We start from the raw sequence: 17528 nt of genomic DNA on the forward strand, positions 1-17528 counted from the left end.
GCTGGAGTAGTTACACTAATAGATGAAACAGACTTTAAAACAATGACTTACATGCAAAATATACAAGCCAAAATATCTGATGGAAATCTCCAGTACCTGTTTACTGAAATGGAATCTAATTATTCTGGAATATAAATTTAAGAATGTACACATTTGGAGGTCACTATGAAAATAAGCCTAAGCTAAGCAAGTCTCCTAATTCTTCCTCTTTTTGTTCTACATATTACAAAAGCAAATCCACTTTTCTCTCCTTAAAATGCAATTAACTGAGCTTTTATTAATTATCTTCTGAGTTTTCAAGATCTCTTTTGCCTGGCAATTAGCTTTAATTTTTTAGATTCTATAGGTTAGGCAATTATATGATCATTTGGAGATGGTAAGATGCCTTGAATTTGATAGTATGTCACAGAAAAACAGAGAAATTCTGTTCAGGATATTAAAAAGATCTCTTACCAGCTTTTCTGATTTGCAAGAAAACTAGTTAACTACATAGGACTCACTCTCTCAGGTCTGCTCTCTCGGCCAGGTGGTTTCAAAATATCATCAACATTCTTGGATTCAGGTTTCTTCTCAACCCGTGGAGCTGGAGGTGGCTGATGGCTTAGTGAAGGAGCTGGAAGGGGCATTCGCTCCTCTGGATAAGTTCTTCGTTCTCCTAGGATTTCAGCAGATGAACAAACTTACTATTTATATAGTAATTATTTTAAATTTGAACTTTCTCACCTCATCTGAAGGTAACATAGTTCATAATGATTTGGGGGCCACTTTTAACTGTAATCAGAGAAAGTTTAAAATAATGTAAATATACTGAAATCAAGAAAAAAAAGATTTATGTAGGATTTCAGGCTGTTCTGAAAAATCACTGAACTCATCCTTGTTTGTATTAAACTTAGGAAAAAAGTTAATCAACAGGACACAGAATAATATATACTTTGCTAGACAGTCCCAAGACTTAGAGTCATTTTGCAACTTCTGCTTTGCAGTTTTAAGAACAAGAGTCACTAGCTTAGGAAACCTTGCTTTTATAAACAGGTGTGAGTTTCTAATTTAAGTGTAATTTATAGCTGTGAAAAACTAAAAGCAACCTAAATGTCCAACAATAAGGGTTTTATATTTTCTCTACCCAATGGAATATTACAGAGCCATTAATATAACAGGTTAACATTTGGAAACGTATATGGTACAATATCAATGGGAACAAGCATGATAAAGAAACTGTATTTATACTTATATTGCAACCTCACTAGTGTTTGTGAAGAGAGAATGACAGGAAATATACAAAATTGTAATAGTTGTAGTCGAGTGTGTGGTGGAATTATAAGTGATTCTGTTTTATTTTCCAACATCTCTTTAATAATGTACAAAAGCAATTTGTTTTATTTAATTAATTACACTGATATTTTTGATGATAATGCTTCCATCTCTGAGAAATCTGTGAGTACATTTTACTTTGAAAAGTTTAAATCCATAGCTACAACAGAAAGGATCTTCCATTGTTAGCTTTCTCAACATCCTTATAGTAAATAGGCACTGCTCTACCTCCAAACATGGACGGTCCTTCGTAGGCTGGTCGGTCAGACTTCCGGTCATAGGATGGCCTATCAAATCCCCCTCTTCTGGATGAAGAATGGTCTTTTTTGTCTCGATATGACTGAGTCCTAGAAGGTGTAAGAGGAAGTGCAATGGTAAATAAAAATATCTGGAGGTCTTGCTTATAATTTAATACCATTATCTGCCCAATTTTCCCTACGGGTAGTTACTACATATAGTCAATATTTTTATTTTGCTTTTCATCTACATCTGCCTTGCATATACATATCTAAAGAGCTCACAAATTGCCAAAATAAATTGTTTGCCTACTAATTAAGTAATGACTACACCTTTATTGACAAAACTATTTCCCTTCTTTTCTGGCTATCTCCATCTCCAATTTAATTCTATGGAGTTTAAGCTCACAAACTCAAGCATCTAGTTTTCTGAACACTGTTCCAGAACTGCTCTTCCCCTTCCAAATTACACACACACATTCATGAAAAGAATATGTCATTACTAGACTTCCTTTAGATACATTGAATTTTGTGTAACTTAAGTATATGGTAATTTACACACCTGGCAAAGGTATTTTTCATAGCCTACATACCTATCATCTCGAGGTCGGCGTTCTCTATCAAATCGATCCCGGTCATAGTCAATAATGCCACGATCCCGATCTCGGTCTCTATGTGTCTCCCGATCCCTTTTGAAATCTCGATGATCTGCCATGACATTACTTTGACGATCAAAATAAGGCTCACGGTCTCTGTCTCTATCATAACGATCGCGCTGGCCTGCATGCTCTATAAAACAATTAGTACAAAATAAGACCTACATCTCTTTTCCTGAAATAAAGGCAGAGAAGTACAAATCTAACTTTAAAACAAGTATAAATTGTTGCCCTAAATGCAACTTATGAATCTTTTAGCTATATTAAAGGGAAACCCAAACAATCATACAAAAAGGAAAAACTTGTGATAATTAGGTCCTATAAGAATTACAAATACTGATCTCTCTGGGACTCCTACCTGTCTCAAAAGTTGATCTTTCAGGTAGCGGATCTGGGCGCAGAGTTATTCTTTCTCCATAGGGTATCTGTTCAACTTTATTAGTGGATATATCTGGTAAACAAAATCAGAATAAAACAGTGTAAAAGTGAAGCTTATGGAGGCCAAAGCTGAAGCTAATAGCTCTTTTACAATCCCAATTACAAACCTGCCACCATCACTCACCTCGGCCATGACCATAATCAACAGTCTGCTGCACTGGTGGTGGTTTGGACATTGGTGGCATACCCATAGGCATGGGGCCAGGAGGGGGAATGGAAGGGTGAACATGTGGTGGTGGTAATACTGGAGCTGATGGAATTGTTGCAGTTTCTGATTTAAATTCTGAATTCAGTCCTTGTTCATCATTTGTATCCCAGAGGCCATAGAAAGAATCTTCATCCCAGCGTTCCTGTTCCACAGCTGAAGTCTGTGGCTTTATCACTGGAGGAGGAGGTGGAGGTGGAGGAGGAGGGGGTGGTGGTGGTGGTATTGGGATGGGTGGCCTGGTCATAGGAACAGATGATCTTGCTGGTGGAGCAGAGGGTCTTACAATCGAACCTGGTGGTTTACCCATAGGAGGGGGTGGTCGATAGGACCCTGGAGGCTGGAGGACAAAATAAATGGCTTAGTGGACAAGCACACCACCATGTTTTCATATATCAGTAGAAATTAAAATCTGGTTCTTAATCCATAAAAGAAAAAGTTGATAAACTGGACTTTTTCAAAATACAAAACTTTAAATATATGCTTTAAAATACATGCAAATCATTTATCTAATGAAGGGAGAAAATACATGCAAATCATTTATCTGATAAAGGACCTGTATTCAGAAAAAAAAAAAAACTTCTATAACTTAGTACAACAAATAATAAAATACATACAGGCAAAAGATTTGAACAGAACTTCTCCAAAGAAGATATATGAATAGCCAATAAGCACATAAATAGATGCTCAACATAATTAGTCATTAGGGAAATGCAGATTAAACCCACAATGAGATACCATTTCATATCCAGTAGAATGGCTATAACAAATAAAACAGACAATAACAAATGATGACAAGGATGTAAGAGAAACAAGAATATAAAGTGTGCATGCCTACTCTGGAAAATGGTTTAACAGTTTCTCACAGTTAAACATAAATTTACCACACAACTCAGCAATTCTTTTCCTAGCTATCTATTCAAGAAAAACATGTCTACCCAAAAGACTTGCACAGGAATATTCATGGCAGCATTATTCAATAACCCGTAAGTCCATCAAGTAGTGAACAGATGAACAAAACAAAACAAGGTATGTCCATATGAAAGATTATTACACACCAACAGAAAGAAATGAAGTAGCAGCGAAGGCCGTGCTAAGAGGGAAATATATTGTAATACAGGCATACCTCAGGAAAGACGAACAATCCCAAATGAACAGTCTAAACTCACAATTAATGAAACTAGAAAAGGAAGAACAAATGAGGCCCAAAGTCAGTAGAAGGAGGGACATAATAAAGATTAAAGCAGAAATAAATAAAATTGAGAAGAATAAAATAACAGAAAGAATCAATGAAACCAGGAGTTGGTTCTTCGAGAAAATAAACAAAATAGATAAACCCCTAGCCAGACTAATCAAGAAAAAGAAAGTCTACAAACATAAACAGAATCAGAAATGAGAAATGAAAAATCACCATGGACACCACAGAAATACAAAGAATTATGAGAGAATACTATGAAAAATTATATGGTAACAAATTGGATAATCTACAAGAAATACACAACTTTCTAGAAAAATACCACCTTCCAAAGCTTACCCAGGAAGAAACAGAAAATCTGAATAGACTAAGCACCAGCAATAAAATTGAATTGGTAATCAAAAAACTACCTAAGAACAAAAGTCCTGGACCAAATGGTTTCATTGCTGAATTTTATCAAACATTTAGTGAAGACCTAATACCCATCCTCCTTAAAGTTTTTCAAAGTGTAGAAGAGGAGGGAATACTCCCAAACTCATTCTATGAGGCCAACATCACTCTAATACCAAAACCAGGCAAAGACACCATAACAAAAAAAATTACAGACCAATATCCCTGAACATAGATGCAAAAATACTTAACAAAATATTAGCAAACCGAATTCAAAAATAAATCAAAAAGATCATCCATCATGATCAAGTGGGATTCATCCCAGGGATGCAAGGATGGTACAACATTTGAAAATCCATCAACATCATCCACCACATCAACAAAAAGAAGGACAAAAACCACATGATCATCTCCATAGATGCTGAAAAAGCATTTGACAAAATTCAACATCCATTCATGATAAAAAACTTACAACAAAATGAGTATAGAGGGCAAGTACCTCAACATAATAAAGGCCATATATGACAAACCCACAGCCAACATTATACTTAACAGCGAGAAGCTGAAAGTTTTTCCTTTAAGATCAGGAACAAGACAAAGATGCCCACTCTCCCCACTTTTATTCAACATAGTTCTGGAGGTTCTAGCCACTGCAATCAGACAACACAAAGAAATAAAAGGCATCCAGATTGGCAAAGAAGAAGTCAAACGTCCCTATCTGCAGATGACATGATATTGTACATAAAAAAACCCTAAAGAATCCACTCCAAAACTCTTAGATCTAATATCTGAATTCAGCAAAGGTGTGGGATACAAAATTAATACACAGAAATCTGTTGCATTCCTGTACACTAATGATGAACTAGCAGAAAGAGAAATCAGGAAAAAAATTCCATTCACAATTACATCAAAAAGAATAATATACTACCTAGGAATTAACCTAATCAAGGAAGTGACAGATCTATACCCTGAAACTGTGGGACACTCTGGAAATTCATCCCACGCTCTTGGGTAGGAAGAAATAACATTGTCAAACCAGCTATCCTGCCTAAAGCAATATACAGATTCAATGCAATTCCTATCAAAATACCTACAGCATTCTTCAATGAACTAGACCAAATAGTTCTAAAATTCATATGGAACCACAAAAGACCCCGAATAGCCAAAGCAATCCTGAGAAGAATAAAGCAGGGGGAATTATGCTCCCTGACTTCAAGCTCTACTACAAAGCCACAGTAATCAAGACAATTTGGTACTGGCACAAGAACAGACCCATAGACCCATAGAACAGAATAGAAAGTCCAGATATAAACCCAAGCATATATGGTCAATTATTTTATTATAAAATAGCCATGGATATATAATGGGTAAATGACAGCCTCTTCAACAGCCAGAGTTGGCAAAACTGAACAGCTACATTTAAGAGAATGAAACTCTATTGTCTACCCTGTACACAAAAGTAAACTCAAAATGCATGAAACCATAAAACTCTTAGAAAAAATATAGGCAAAAATCTCTTGGACATAAACATGAGCAACTTCTTCATGAACATATCTCCCTGGGCAAGGGAAACAAAAGCAAAAATGAACAAGTGGGACTATATCAAACCAAAAAGCTTCTGTACAGCAAAGGACACCATCAGTAGAAAAAAAAGACATCCTACAGTATGGAGAATATATTCATAAATGACAGATCCAATAAAGGGTTGACATCCAAAATATATAAAGAGCTCACACACCTCAACAAACAAAAAGAAGCAAATAATCCAATAAACAAATGGGCACAGGATCTGAACAGACACTTCTCCAAAGAAATTCAGATGGCCAACAGGCACATGAAAAGATGTTTTACATCGCTAATCATCAGGGAAATGCAAATTAAAACCACAATGAGATACCACCTCACACCAGTAAGGATGGCCAACATCCAAAAGACAAACAACAACAAATGCTGGCGAGGATGTGGAGAAAGGGAATCCATCCTACACTGCCGGTGGGAATGTAAACTAGTTCAACCACTGTGGAAAGCAGTATGGAGGTTCCTCAAAAAACTCAAAATAGAAATACCATTTGACCCAGGAATTCCACTTCTAGGAATTTAGCCCAAGAATGCAGCACTCCAGTTTGAAAAAGATAGATGCACCCCAATGTTTATCGCTGCACTATTTACAATAGCCAAGATATGGAAGCAACCTAAATGTCCATCAGTAGATGAATGGATAAAGAAGATGTGGTACATATACACAATGGAATATTATTCAGCCATAAGAAGAAAACAAATCCTCCCATTTGTGACAACATGGATGGAGCTGGATGGTATTATGCTCAGTGAAATAAGCCAGGCAGAGAAAGACAAGTATCAAATGATTTCACTCATCTGTGGAGTATAACAGCAAAGCAAAAACTGAAGGACCAAAACAGCAGCAGACTCACAGAACCCAAGAATGGACTAACAGTTACCAAAGGGAAAGGGATTGGGGACGATGGGTGGGAAAGGAGGGATAAGGGGGAAAATGGGGCATTATGATTAGCAGACATAATGTAGGGGGTTGGGGACATGGGGAAGGCAGTATATGCAGAGAAGATATGTAATGATTCTATAGCATCTTACTATGCTGATGGACAGTTACTGTAATTGGGTATGTGGGGGGGACTTGATAATAGGGGGAGTCTAGTAACCATAATGTTCAAGTAGTTGTACATTAAGAATATCAAAATAAAAAAAAAAAAGGGAAATGAAGTACTATTCATAATTATGACATGGATAAACCTTGAAAACATGCTAACTAAAAGAAGCCAGGCAGAAAAGACCACATATTGTGTGATTCCATTTAGGTGAAATGTCCAGAAAGGCAAATCCACTGTCAGAAACTGGATTAGCTCTTGCCTGGGACTTGGGATAGGAATGAAGGTTAACTGGCCTAAGTATCTTATCGAGTTGATAAAAATGTTCTAAAACTGAGATATAGTGAAGGCTGTGTAAGTCAGTAAATTTACTAAAAAATCACTAAATTACACACTTACAATTGGAAAATTGTATGGTGTATAAATTACACCTCAATTAGGTTATTAAATAAAAAGGGAAAAAAGTTGTCTCCACAGTATCAGTCCTCCCACAGTGTACCACTCTCTCTTTCTTCTTTGTCCAGAAAATCTACGGTGCTAAGCCACTTAGACAAAATGTCCAGGCCCATCCCAAACCTACTGCATTTCTGTGGGAGAGGTCCTGAAATTAATTTAAAAAAACCAAAACCAAAACCAAACCCTTCATGAGTAATTCTGATGTTCACCATTTGCTTAAGAACCTCTGCTATAAACAATCTCCCCACTCTGGTGACCCATCTCCTTCATAAAAACAGTGAATTTCCTGTGATAGAAACGAACTCTAGCTAGCCTCCTCACTTCTATTCAGTTGTCTGGTTGACAACAGTAGTTTGTGGCAAGGCTGGTACCAACACATAACATGTGCAGCAGGAAACAACAAAACAAAGAAATCAAGTGGGACATTCAATGATCTCTTCAAGAAGGATGCCACTGTAGTGTGCAATGTTAACATTATTTCTCCCAAAGCAATCTGGGAAACCTTGACAGAAATACGTATTAGAGAGGTAGAGAACCCTGTGGGAGATGGGTGCTATGTACTTAATATACTGAAACCCAATTGTCAAATTTTATTTTAATCTTTGTAAGCCTGATTCAAACACTTATTGCCCATTTCTCTTACTTCATTGTTTCTAGTTTCCTTGTTCTTCACTGACAGCTATTTCAGATGTTGGAGAATCAACAATATACATTATTTATATATTTACTCACATATAGGCTATGCTTTAAAAACAAATTTTTTTGAGTAACAAAATGGATTTGACTAATATGTAAAAACATTACTTAATGGCCACTATAGACTAGAGACATATGGCTTTACCTAAGGTAAACTTTAGGTTATGGCACTTTGAAACTTTAAGAAAATGTCTATATAGAACAAAGCTATTATGTCTGGAACACAGCTATCCAGACATGTTTTCAATATCTTAAGAACTCTTGGGATTATGTGTACAAATAAAACAAAACGTGTCTTCTTCATACTACACAGTGAAAGCAACAGTTACAACTGTAAAAAAAAACAAAAAAACAAAAACACCCCTACAGTGTTTATATGAGAAAGGATTAATATATATATTAAGGATGATATAAATTAGTAAGAAAAACTGTAACAGTCAAAAAGATCAATGGCTAAAGAAAAAAGAACTTCCATAAGAAGGAATATAATGAATAAATATGGAAAAATATTCATGCTTACTAATTATCAAAAATGAATGTTAAAACATTTGATTAAAACTATTAAATCTATCAAGAATATTAAGTAGCTATTGCTTGCAAGGCTATTGTACAGATGTACAACTACCTTAGAGAGCTGCTGGCTATATTACAGGAATCATTAAAAATGTCCTTATTCCTTAACTGAAATATTTCATTTTGGGAATTTAATTACTTTTAAGAACTTATCTAAAATAAGAACTTGATTCAAAGACACTCATTGAAGTTGTAATAATAACACTAGTGAAAGATTAGAAACAAATGTCCAACACAAATGGAAGTTTTAATAAATTATTATGCACTGAAAGTAATACAGTATATGGCAATATGGAAAAATGTTTATGATTTGTTAAGTGAATAAAGCAGAAATGTGGATCTATAATCTGGAGCTTCTACTATTTGCCAAGAGATGCAAAAATAAAAGACATAATTCTTATCCTTAGAAGGAAAGACAGACAAGAAAACAGACAATCAAAATACAGTATGATAAAGGCTATGACAGAAGCCCTAACAAGATGTTACGGGGTACAAGTGCAGGCTGTCATCTTACACATGTGAAAGAGAAGATACAGAGCTGAGTTCTAGTAAATGAACAATAATGAACTAGTTAAAGAAGGGGATAGGAAGAAAAAGAAAACAAACTCCAGGTTTAGAGAACAACATGCATGTGTAAAGGCATGGAAAAGCCTGGCACCCTCACAGAATTGTAAGAAGCTCCATGTGGAGGGAGGCGAAGTAGGGTGTAGGAGAGTGGAGTAGCAAGTAATGATAAGCAGAGGTCAAGCCAACTTGCTCAGGAAGAACATAAAAGGCTACGCATAAGAATCTAAATTTTATCCTGAAAGCCATGGGAGAATACTAACAAGTTCTAGAGCCAGGGCACAACATGGTAAGATTTATGTTTTAAATGTCCATTTGGGCCAGAAATCACATCAGTGCTGCCTAAAGTGGAATGTTGGGGTAGTCTTGACTACAAAGTGGCATGACAGAACTTTTTTGGGTGATGGAAATTTCTTTATCTTTTGGTATAAATTTGTCAAAACTCAAACTGTAGGCTTAAAATGGGTTATGGTATATAAATTATACCTCAAATTTGATTAAAAAATGCAATAAGATAATTACTCTGGCAGCAGAATGGAGAATGGATCAGAGGGGAATGACATGGAAAGAAATGAATTATGAGGCTTTAGAAATAATCTAGACAAGAACTGATGGGTAGAATTGAGGTTGTGGGAAGGAGAAAACAGAATATTTGAACCATATTAAAAAGGTAGCCAAATCAATCAATAGAATGACTGGACATGGAAGGGTAGGACAGAGGAAAGAGTTAAGGTTGACTTCCAGGTTTCAAATTTGGGTGACTAGGTGATGGGAAGAGAAAGAACAAGTTTATTAGAGAATGATAAGAGCTCCATTTGGAATATGCTGAGTTTGACTGGAGACACATCCAGAGAGAAACCCTGCAGGCAGATGGGTGTATACACAGGTCAGGAGATACGATTTGGGGGATCAACATCATGATACGCGTTGATGTCAACAACTATGTATGAGTGTTATATATCAGACTAGGATAGAAGGGAACTTTGAAATTAAAAGGGTTAATTTGATGAAATGGTTCAATAGTGTTTTTTCTCTCTTACTGTGTTTTTATAAAGTTATTTGCATGGAAACATTTTTAAAGCCCATCACTGGCTTAAAGGTACAACAAATAACAATGACGACAAAAACAAAACAAAGGGAGAGTTTAATCACAGTCTTTAACATAACTTTACTGCCTAACCTAGGGCCTGATGTCTGACCTCTTCCATAGCTGAAGGACAAGCAACCTGAAGAGGTGGGAGACTATGAGGCTCACATAAGGGTTTGTCACACTTTTGACCTTTTTCAAAGGTCAACTGCCATTAGCTTTTTACTTTTCCAAATTTCACATTTTTTGTAGAGGAAATTTATACTTATTGTAATACAAGAAAATCAAACAACATACAAATATACAAAGTAGGAACCATTTCATTTTCTGAGCACACATTTTTCCATACCAGATACATTCCAGGTCTTGAAGTTGTGTTCTGCAATCTAGAATCCTGAGGTGGTAAGTGGTCAGGCATCTGTGGCTCAGGCCCAAAGTCCTTCATCTTTTGAAGCTGTTCTTTCTGTTCCCTGTAAACAAATAAAATTGCCATTGTACATAAGGCATGCCTACTCCATTCCTAAATGACTACAATTAATATCGAAGAAAAAAGACCTAAAAAACTTGTTCATTTAAAACCCTCTATGTTGTCCACACAGCACTTCTGGGCTAACACACTCTTCTCTTTATGTAGCTAACAGGTCATCTACATCTTACAAATAATTATAAATTACTGAAGATCTTCAAGGACAGATTCTACAATCTGCCTCACTAGTCTATTCTAGTATCTCATTTACTTGTCATGTTTTTCATTCATCCAACCAAAAGCTCCCCTGGTATTTTTGTGGTCGTTCAGTACTCTTTAGCCCAGAGATTGCAAAATCGTAGCTATTATAAGCCAAATATGGCCTAGAAAGGTTTTTTAAATTTGATTTTCACGTCAGTTTTAAAAATCTGAATTAATTGCAGTTATTTATAAAGCAAAATATCTCATATAAATTCAAATTTTAAAGAAATTTGCTAATATTGGACCTACGTTCCACATGTCAACTATCAGCTGAGTGTAGTAGTAGTTGTCCACTTTAGATGAAGCAATTTGCCACAATCCACACCACACTCAGTAGTTATACTGGTCCACTTTTCCTTATTTGAGGTACCTGTTTGGTTCTTGTGGGCATTTTAGCTTATGGCCCTTGCTGCATATATGGTAAGAACAATTGTCAGTGTATACCTTTAAGAATAACACTTAGTATTCCTAAAGCGTAATTATGTCACTCTGCAAGTTTTTCTTTAAATCTCTGGTAAAATTCCTTTTACCTTTCCTTACAGTGACCACCTTAAACATGTGTAACCTCTACTGCAACCTCTTCAGACTTTTTACAATTGTCTCCCTATATTTTGTAAAGTGTAGTGACCCAAACGGACACAAAATAAGATCTAAGTATATAAAAAGATTATTTTTAGCCTCATGTAAATCATATTACAACTTTACACCAATACAACAAAGCTTACTTGTGTTCAGCTATGACCACTCTTATCTACCACTTCATATATTTTAATTATGTTTATGTTTGCTTAATTATATTAGAGCTTTAAAAAAGGGATGATGAAGAAGAAGTACCTTTTATTGAGCATTTCTACACAAAGCATAATGGATAAAAAGGAAATTTCAAAAAGAAAAGTAAAGAAACCTTGGCAGCTTAGCAACACCAATTAGCTTGGTGTTTTCCATAAACAAAGCAGATTTTAGAGTTAGACAGACTGGGTTCAAATTCTGAGTTTGCCACTTAGTAGCCAAGTGGACTTAACCTTTCTGAGCTTTAGTGTCACTTGTGATTTGGGGGTAATACTACTTATTATTGCAGGCCTTTGAAATATAAGGATTTGAGACAGGAGGATATAAATAATATATGCTTAATTATGAGCACACAGATGTTAAATTAAAGGCATCTATAATTGAGAAGTGAATTAACTGTTGTATGGCATGCTTTCCCCATCTTCTTCATGAGTAATCTGGCAAAGTCAAACCTCTTAGAGCTTATCTTCTATAGACCACAAAAATTTGTTTTGCGACTGAGACACTTGATTTGTCATCTTAACCTACAGGTATTTTCCCTCATATTTTTCTAGTCATAAAATTCAGTTATTTTAATTGTATAATCCACAAATGCAGACCAAAATTGGTAAATGAAGGAAACATAATGTATTGGAATATATCAAAACCTAAATATTAGTTTATTTTCTCACAACACTGCTAATTTCTAGGAAATTACTCAAAAAGCTTGCAATTTGCCAATGACTCCTCTATATTTTTATCTCAGGATATAACTGGTTTAAGGACTAAATGAATTAATATACAGAAAGCACCTAGTATAGTTCCTGGCACACAGTAAGCATGCAATAAATGTTAGCTTTTATCATTATTGCTACTACATGGGAAATATTATATAGATACCTACACACAGTAAGGTGATTTTAAGTCAAGAAATCCAAATTCTATTCTCCATCTCACAAAGAAAATACTTGATTATATGGAAACAAGTAACATCCTCAAGTAGAGGTATCTGCTTCTAGTTACACAGAAAGATAAAATATCCCCAAAATAAAGTGTCAGTGGTTAGACAAATCTGAGGCTGCTTCCATCTAAACCATTCTGAGCTTCAACAGAGAAAAACATAAATCCTCAAAGCACTTTCCAAAATCATATCAAAGACTGGTGAATAGAAAGTCTATCAGATCTAGTACCAAAACACAAACTTCCCCCTTGGTGGGGGTGGGGTGGGGGAGTTGTTACACACAAGCTCTGTGAAATCCAGAGTACTTGGAAAGCTTGAAGTTTGACACTTAAAACATGCACAGGTATGGCATGTCAGCAGCACATCTATAAAGGCCAAGAATGGCTATTAAATTTTCACAACCCAGGACAAAAATTTATAATTAACACACTTCCTAAATGTCCATTCTAACCCTAAGGCAGCACTGAGTGACCAGAAATATAAACTAAAATTATTTGCTAAGACCTCGAAGTAAAATGATTCCACTCAAATATATCACATCACTTTAAAAAGAGCAGCCTGAATGTGGTCTTGGCTAAAAGAAATAATCTTAAGCAGTCAACTTACCGAAGCATTTTCAGTTCTTGTGCAGCTTTCAAAATGATTTCATGCTGCCTTTGACTGAGAACCATTACCCCTCCAAGGCCTTGGTCAGAGTCTAAGTTTGTATCCGACCCCATCATTTCAGAAGAATGATGTGAGGAGGCCATATGTTCCACCATGGGGGAATGTCTATCCACATCAGATGGGTACCATCTGTCTGACAACCGTTCTCTTTCCCAGTCCATTCTGTCAGGAATATAATCTCGTTTTTCCTGCCATGTATCTCCTCTTTCTGGATACTCTCGGATCCTCAACTCACCCCTATCACGGAAATCTCGATCATACCCATGGTCTCGATTTCTTTCTTCTCTCCATCTATCATCCCGATATCTATCCAAAGGTGGAAGAGGTGGGAGGGGTGGTAAAGGTGGAAGAGATGGAATATCCCGTTCATGAAACTGTGATTCTTGTTCATCCAGTGGTCTCCCATAATCTCTGTCCCATTCATTATCCAAATTTCTATCATACATATCCATGGGTCTTCCAATCCGATCCACATCCCTGTCCAAGTCCCTGTCCATTTCCCTGTTGTAGTCCTCATCCATATCCTGATCTCTTTCCCAGTCATCCCACCAAGGGCCTCGTCTATCCCCATCATGAGACCGAGATTGTGGTGCTGAGAATCTGTCCTCTCTGTTATACGGATCTAGTGTATCATCTTGATAGTCACGTTCACATTCTCTCCAGTATCTTTCTCTATCCCAGTCATCAAGTCTTTCTCGTTCCCCCGGAGCATTTCTACCATCTAATGGGAAATCTTCATGCCCTCTCTCTTCTCCATGGTTCCATGGAGCCCTAGGCTCATCTCGGTGATATGGATACATTTTTTCACCACCATCCCCTGGTTCTGGTCTAAATGGACCTCTGTCACGACCAAAATCTGGTCTTCCCTGTCCCCTTTCCCGACTGCCAGGTGCTCGAGGTGGTCCCCTCTCCCTGCTCCCAGCTCTTCGGGGTGGTATTCTCTCCCTACTCCCAGCCCTTCGAGGGGGTCCTCTCTCCTGACTGCCAGCCCTCCGAGGTGGTCCCCTTTCTCGGCTGCCAGCTCTACCCCTGTCCTGGCTGCCTTGCAGGACACCTGACACTTTCTCCCGACTGCTCCCTGATCTCACCAACCCTCTGTCCCGGCTGCCTTCTCCTCGGCTCATCTTCTCTCGACTGTCTTCTCTTCTACCCATCATCTTTTCACGAAAGTCTTCTTGCTTGACCAACCCTGGGCCACGGCTGATTGCCTGGCCTCGACCTCTATTTACTAGTCCTTTATCCCGTGTGTCTTCCATCCTGCTTTGTCCAGGACCTTTGTAAGAAGAGTTGCTGCCTCGACTGCTTTCTAATCTATTATCTCTGCTATCTGGCTGAGGTAGCCCTTTATCTTGGTTGTTTTCTGAGTGGGGCAGACCAATACCCAAAGGTTTAAAATCAGTATCTGCAGTTAATGATGATGATGTTGCTACAGTTGCTCCTCTCTCCATCCCCCCTGTTTCTGATGAAAAAGTAGACTGAGTAGGTACAGGTTTATTTGCAAGGGGTACAGGCTGAGTATCAGCTTGGGCTTTGTCCATTTGAGTCTCCATACTTTGAGAATTCTGGTCCCAGTTAGAAGGCTCTATGGGCCCTTCTGAGACTTCGCTTTTAGGTGGCTCTTGTTGAGAGTCACTTAGATTCTCATTTGACTGAGCCTCCTTGGCATCCTTTACATCTGCAGCAATGGAAAATGCAGCTGACTGCATTTTAAAATTCTTCTGCTGGTTACTACTAGTGTCTGCTGACGAGTCTTTGTTTCCTGAAAGAGGTTCTGCTGGAGACTTAGACTGCTGCTGTCCATAAGCTGGTTTGGGGCCTTTCCACTGTGGTCCACTCTGTCGAGGACTGAGGGGTGTATTGGGAGTAATATAAAACTGAGACGCAGGCCCCCGGGGAATCATTCCCCATTTGCTTTTAGTGCCCTCTGCTGGGTGACCTTCATATCTGGGTCTTGGCCCATCAGGGCGATTTCCTTCAAAACGAGGCCCTTTGGGTCTCGGTCCTTCACACCTTGTCCCTAAATCCTCAAATCTTCGAGGACCATCAAATCTACAAGTAAAACAAAATATATTACTCAAGACAGAAAAGCAGAAAATTCTCCATGTAAGAATACTTAAGGCAATCTTGCCTTAATATCTGTTTACAACAATGACTCTTTCAGTCATTAAACACATTCTGAGTTATCTACGTCTTGCAACCAGTACACTAAGGTGGCAGTGCTCAGGTCTTAGGACAGACTTTGGAAATCATGTCAGTATTAGATCTAATTCACTTCAACATATCGCCTGCAGCAAATCACTGATAAACTGAATTGTTAAAAAGCAATTATAAACATTGTGCCTTAGCAGACAGAAAAACCCACTCGTTTTAAACAGAAAAAAAATCCCATAGTGAACTAAGAGTACTCTTGGAATGAAAATATAACTAAAAACTAAATATGAAACAATTAAGATAATATAGGATGATTATTACATTGTTGGAGCTAGCATTATCATCTTAACTAATTGATGAGGTTTAAAAAAGAAAACAGCCAGCTGAATCTTTGAAGTGTGCCCGGACATTTTTAAAGTTTGGACAGAGATATTTCTGTTAGAGACCCATTTGCTCATTCAGTAAATATTTAGCACATATCCCCTGTCTGTCAGACACCATAGTACATCCAGGGGATATATGAATAAAATGTTATCTGTGCCCTCAAAGGATTTACAATCTAGGAGAAAGAGAATCTAAGTATAAATTAGTACCAAAAGGTGCAATTATTAAAGTCTATCTGCATATAATAAAGACAACAAAGGAGGGAATGGTCAATTCTACCAAGATGAGGGGAGTGCTGTCCAACAAAGGCTTTACACAACAGAAGATGGTTAAATTAAGTCACCAAAGACAAATTCTCCAAAGGCTAATAGAGTGTAGTGGAGCTGAGGGGAGTAGATGGCAAGGACATCTCAAGCTAAGAAGGCATTATGAGGAAAGGCAGAGAACTACGTACCAGCACAGCATATTTGGAAGTACAAACAGTTTAGCATAGCTGAAGCAAAGAATAGACAGAATCAGGAGAGCTGGGGAAGAGGTCGGAATAGAAAAACAGGGCACTAAGAGATAAGGTAAAAAGGCAGTCAAGGGTCATCTCTAGAAGACCTTGTATGTCTCATGTAGTAGACACTCCTCCAATATCCATTCCCCCTTTTCTTACAGTAATTGAGCCTCTATTTTTAGCTGGACACAAAGCCAGCCAGACTTATGGCTCTTTTTCTCAAACTCTTGTAGCTAAAACTTGCAGCCATGTTCTGGCCAATGGGTTGAGAGTGGGTTCTTAGGGTTGTATCTTAGTCTGGGTTGTACCCTAATTTAAAGGGAACATTGCATCCTCCTCTTCACCATTTCCTTTTTCATGCTGGCTTTGACATGGTGGTGAAGCATCCTGAAACACGTAGATAAGAGCAACATACTAAGGGATGGTTAAGCTACAAATTAGAAGGAACACGTGTTCCTGACACTGTAGAGCCATCACATAAGTCCTGAGGGACAATAAATCTCCAACTTAGTACAGCCATGTGACTTTGGATCTCTGTTACAACAGATGAATCAATTTAGCCAGGTAAGAAGTTAGGAATTACCTTATAAACACTTAGAGCCATTAAATATGCTCTAACAGAGAAGTAGAGATGCCAGGTGGGAAAAGTTTATTGCAGATCATTTCTACAATGTGGGTAAGTGAAGGTGAATGCTGTTTTAAGGCAGTGACTGATATGAGGATGTAGAGAAAGAGATAAAAATTAAGAGATGTGAGGGAAGGTAAAACTAATAGGATTTTCTAACAGGTGGGATAAAAGAATCGAGGAAAAGGGAAGAATTTAGGATGATTTCAAGGTTTCTGGCTTAAGTGACTGAGTGGATGGTAATACCTTTCATGTCTTTAATGAGAAATAGAAGGATTTTTCTTTCATTTGTTTGGGAATTCAATGACTAGTAATA

The 17528-nt window shown here is 37.3% G+C and overlaps 1 protein-coding gene across 3 annotated transcripts in view; it reads right to left on the reverse strand.

Moving 5' to 3' along the window:
- YLPM1 (YLP motif containing 1) overlaps positions 1–17528 on the reverse strand; it is a 64952-nt gene that overhangs the window by 18659 nt on the left and 28765 nt on the right. For 2 of the 3 annotated variants that reach the window (XR_005053879.2, XM_017651736.3), the window contains exons 5-11: positions 13494–15602; positions 10781–10901; positions 2766–3186; positions 2562–2654; positions 2141–2336; positions 1540–1658; positions 501–655 (exon numbers count right to left, since the gene is read on the reverse strand). Coding sequence is in view for 2 of the 3 variants with exons in the window: in XM_017651736.3 (XP_017507225.2) it covers positions 501–655; positions 1540–1658; positions 2141–2336; positions 2562–2654; positions 2766–3186; positions 10781–10901; positions 13494–15602 (3214 nt within the window). In the remaining variant the exon portion in view is untranslated. The remainder of the gene's footprint in view (positions 1–500; positions 656–1539; positions 1659–2140; positions 2337–2561; positions 2655–2765; positions 3187–10780; positions 10902–13493; positions 15603–17528) is intronic. The other variant, XM_017651737.3, reaches the window with a different exon arrangement.

The sequence above is a fragment of the Manis javanica genome, chromosome 8, assembly GCF_040802235.1.
Source record: "Manis javanica isolate MJ-LG chromosome 8, MJ_LKY, whole genome shotgun sequence".
Taxonomy (NCBI): Eukaryota; Metazoa; Chordata; class Mammalia; order Pholidota; family Manidae; genus Manis; species Manis javanica.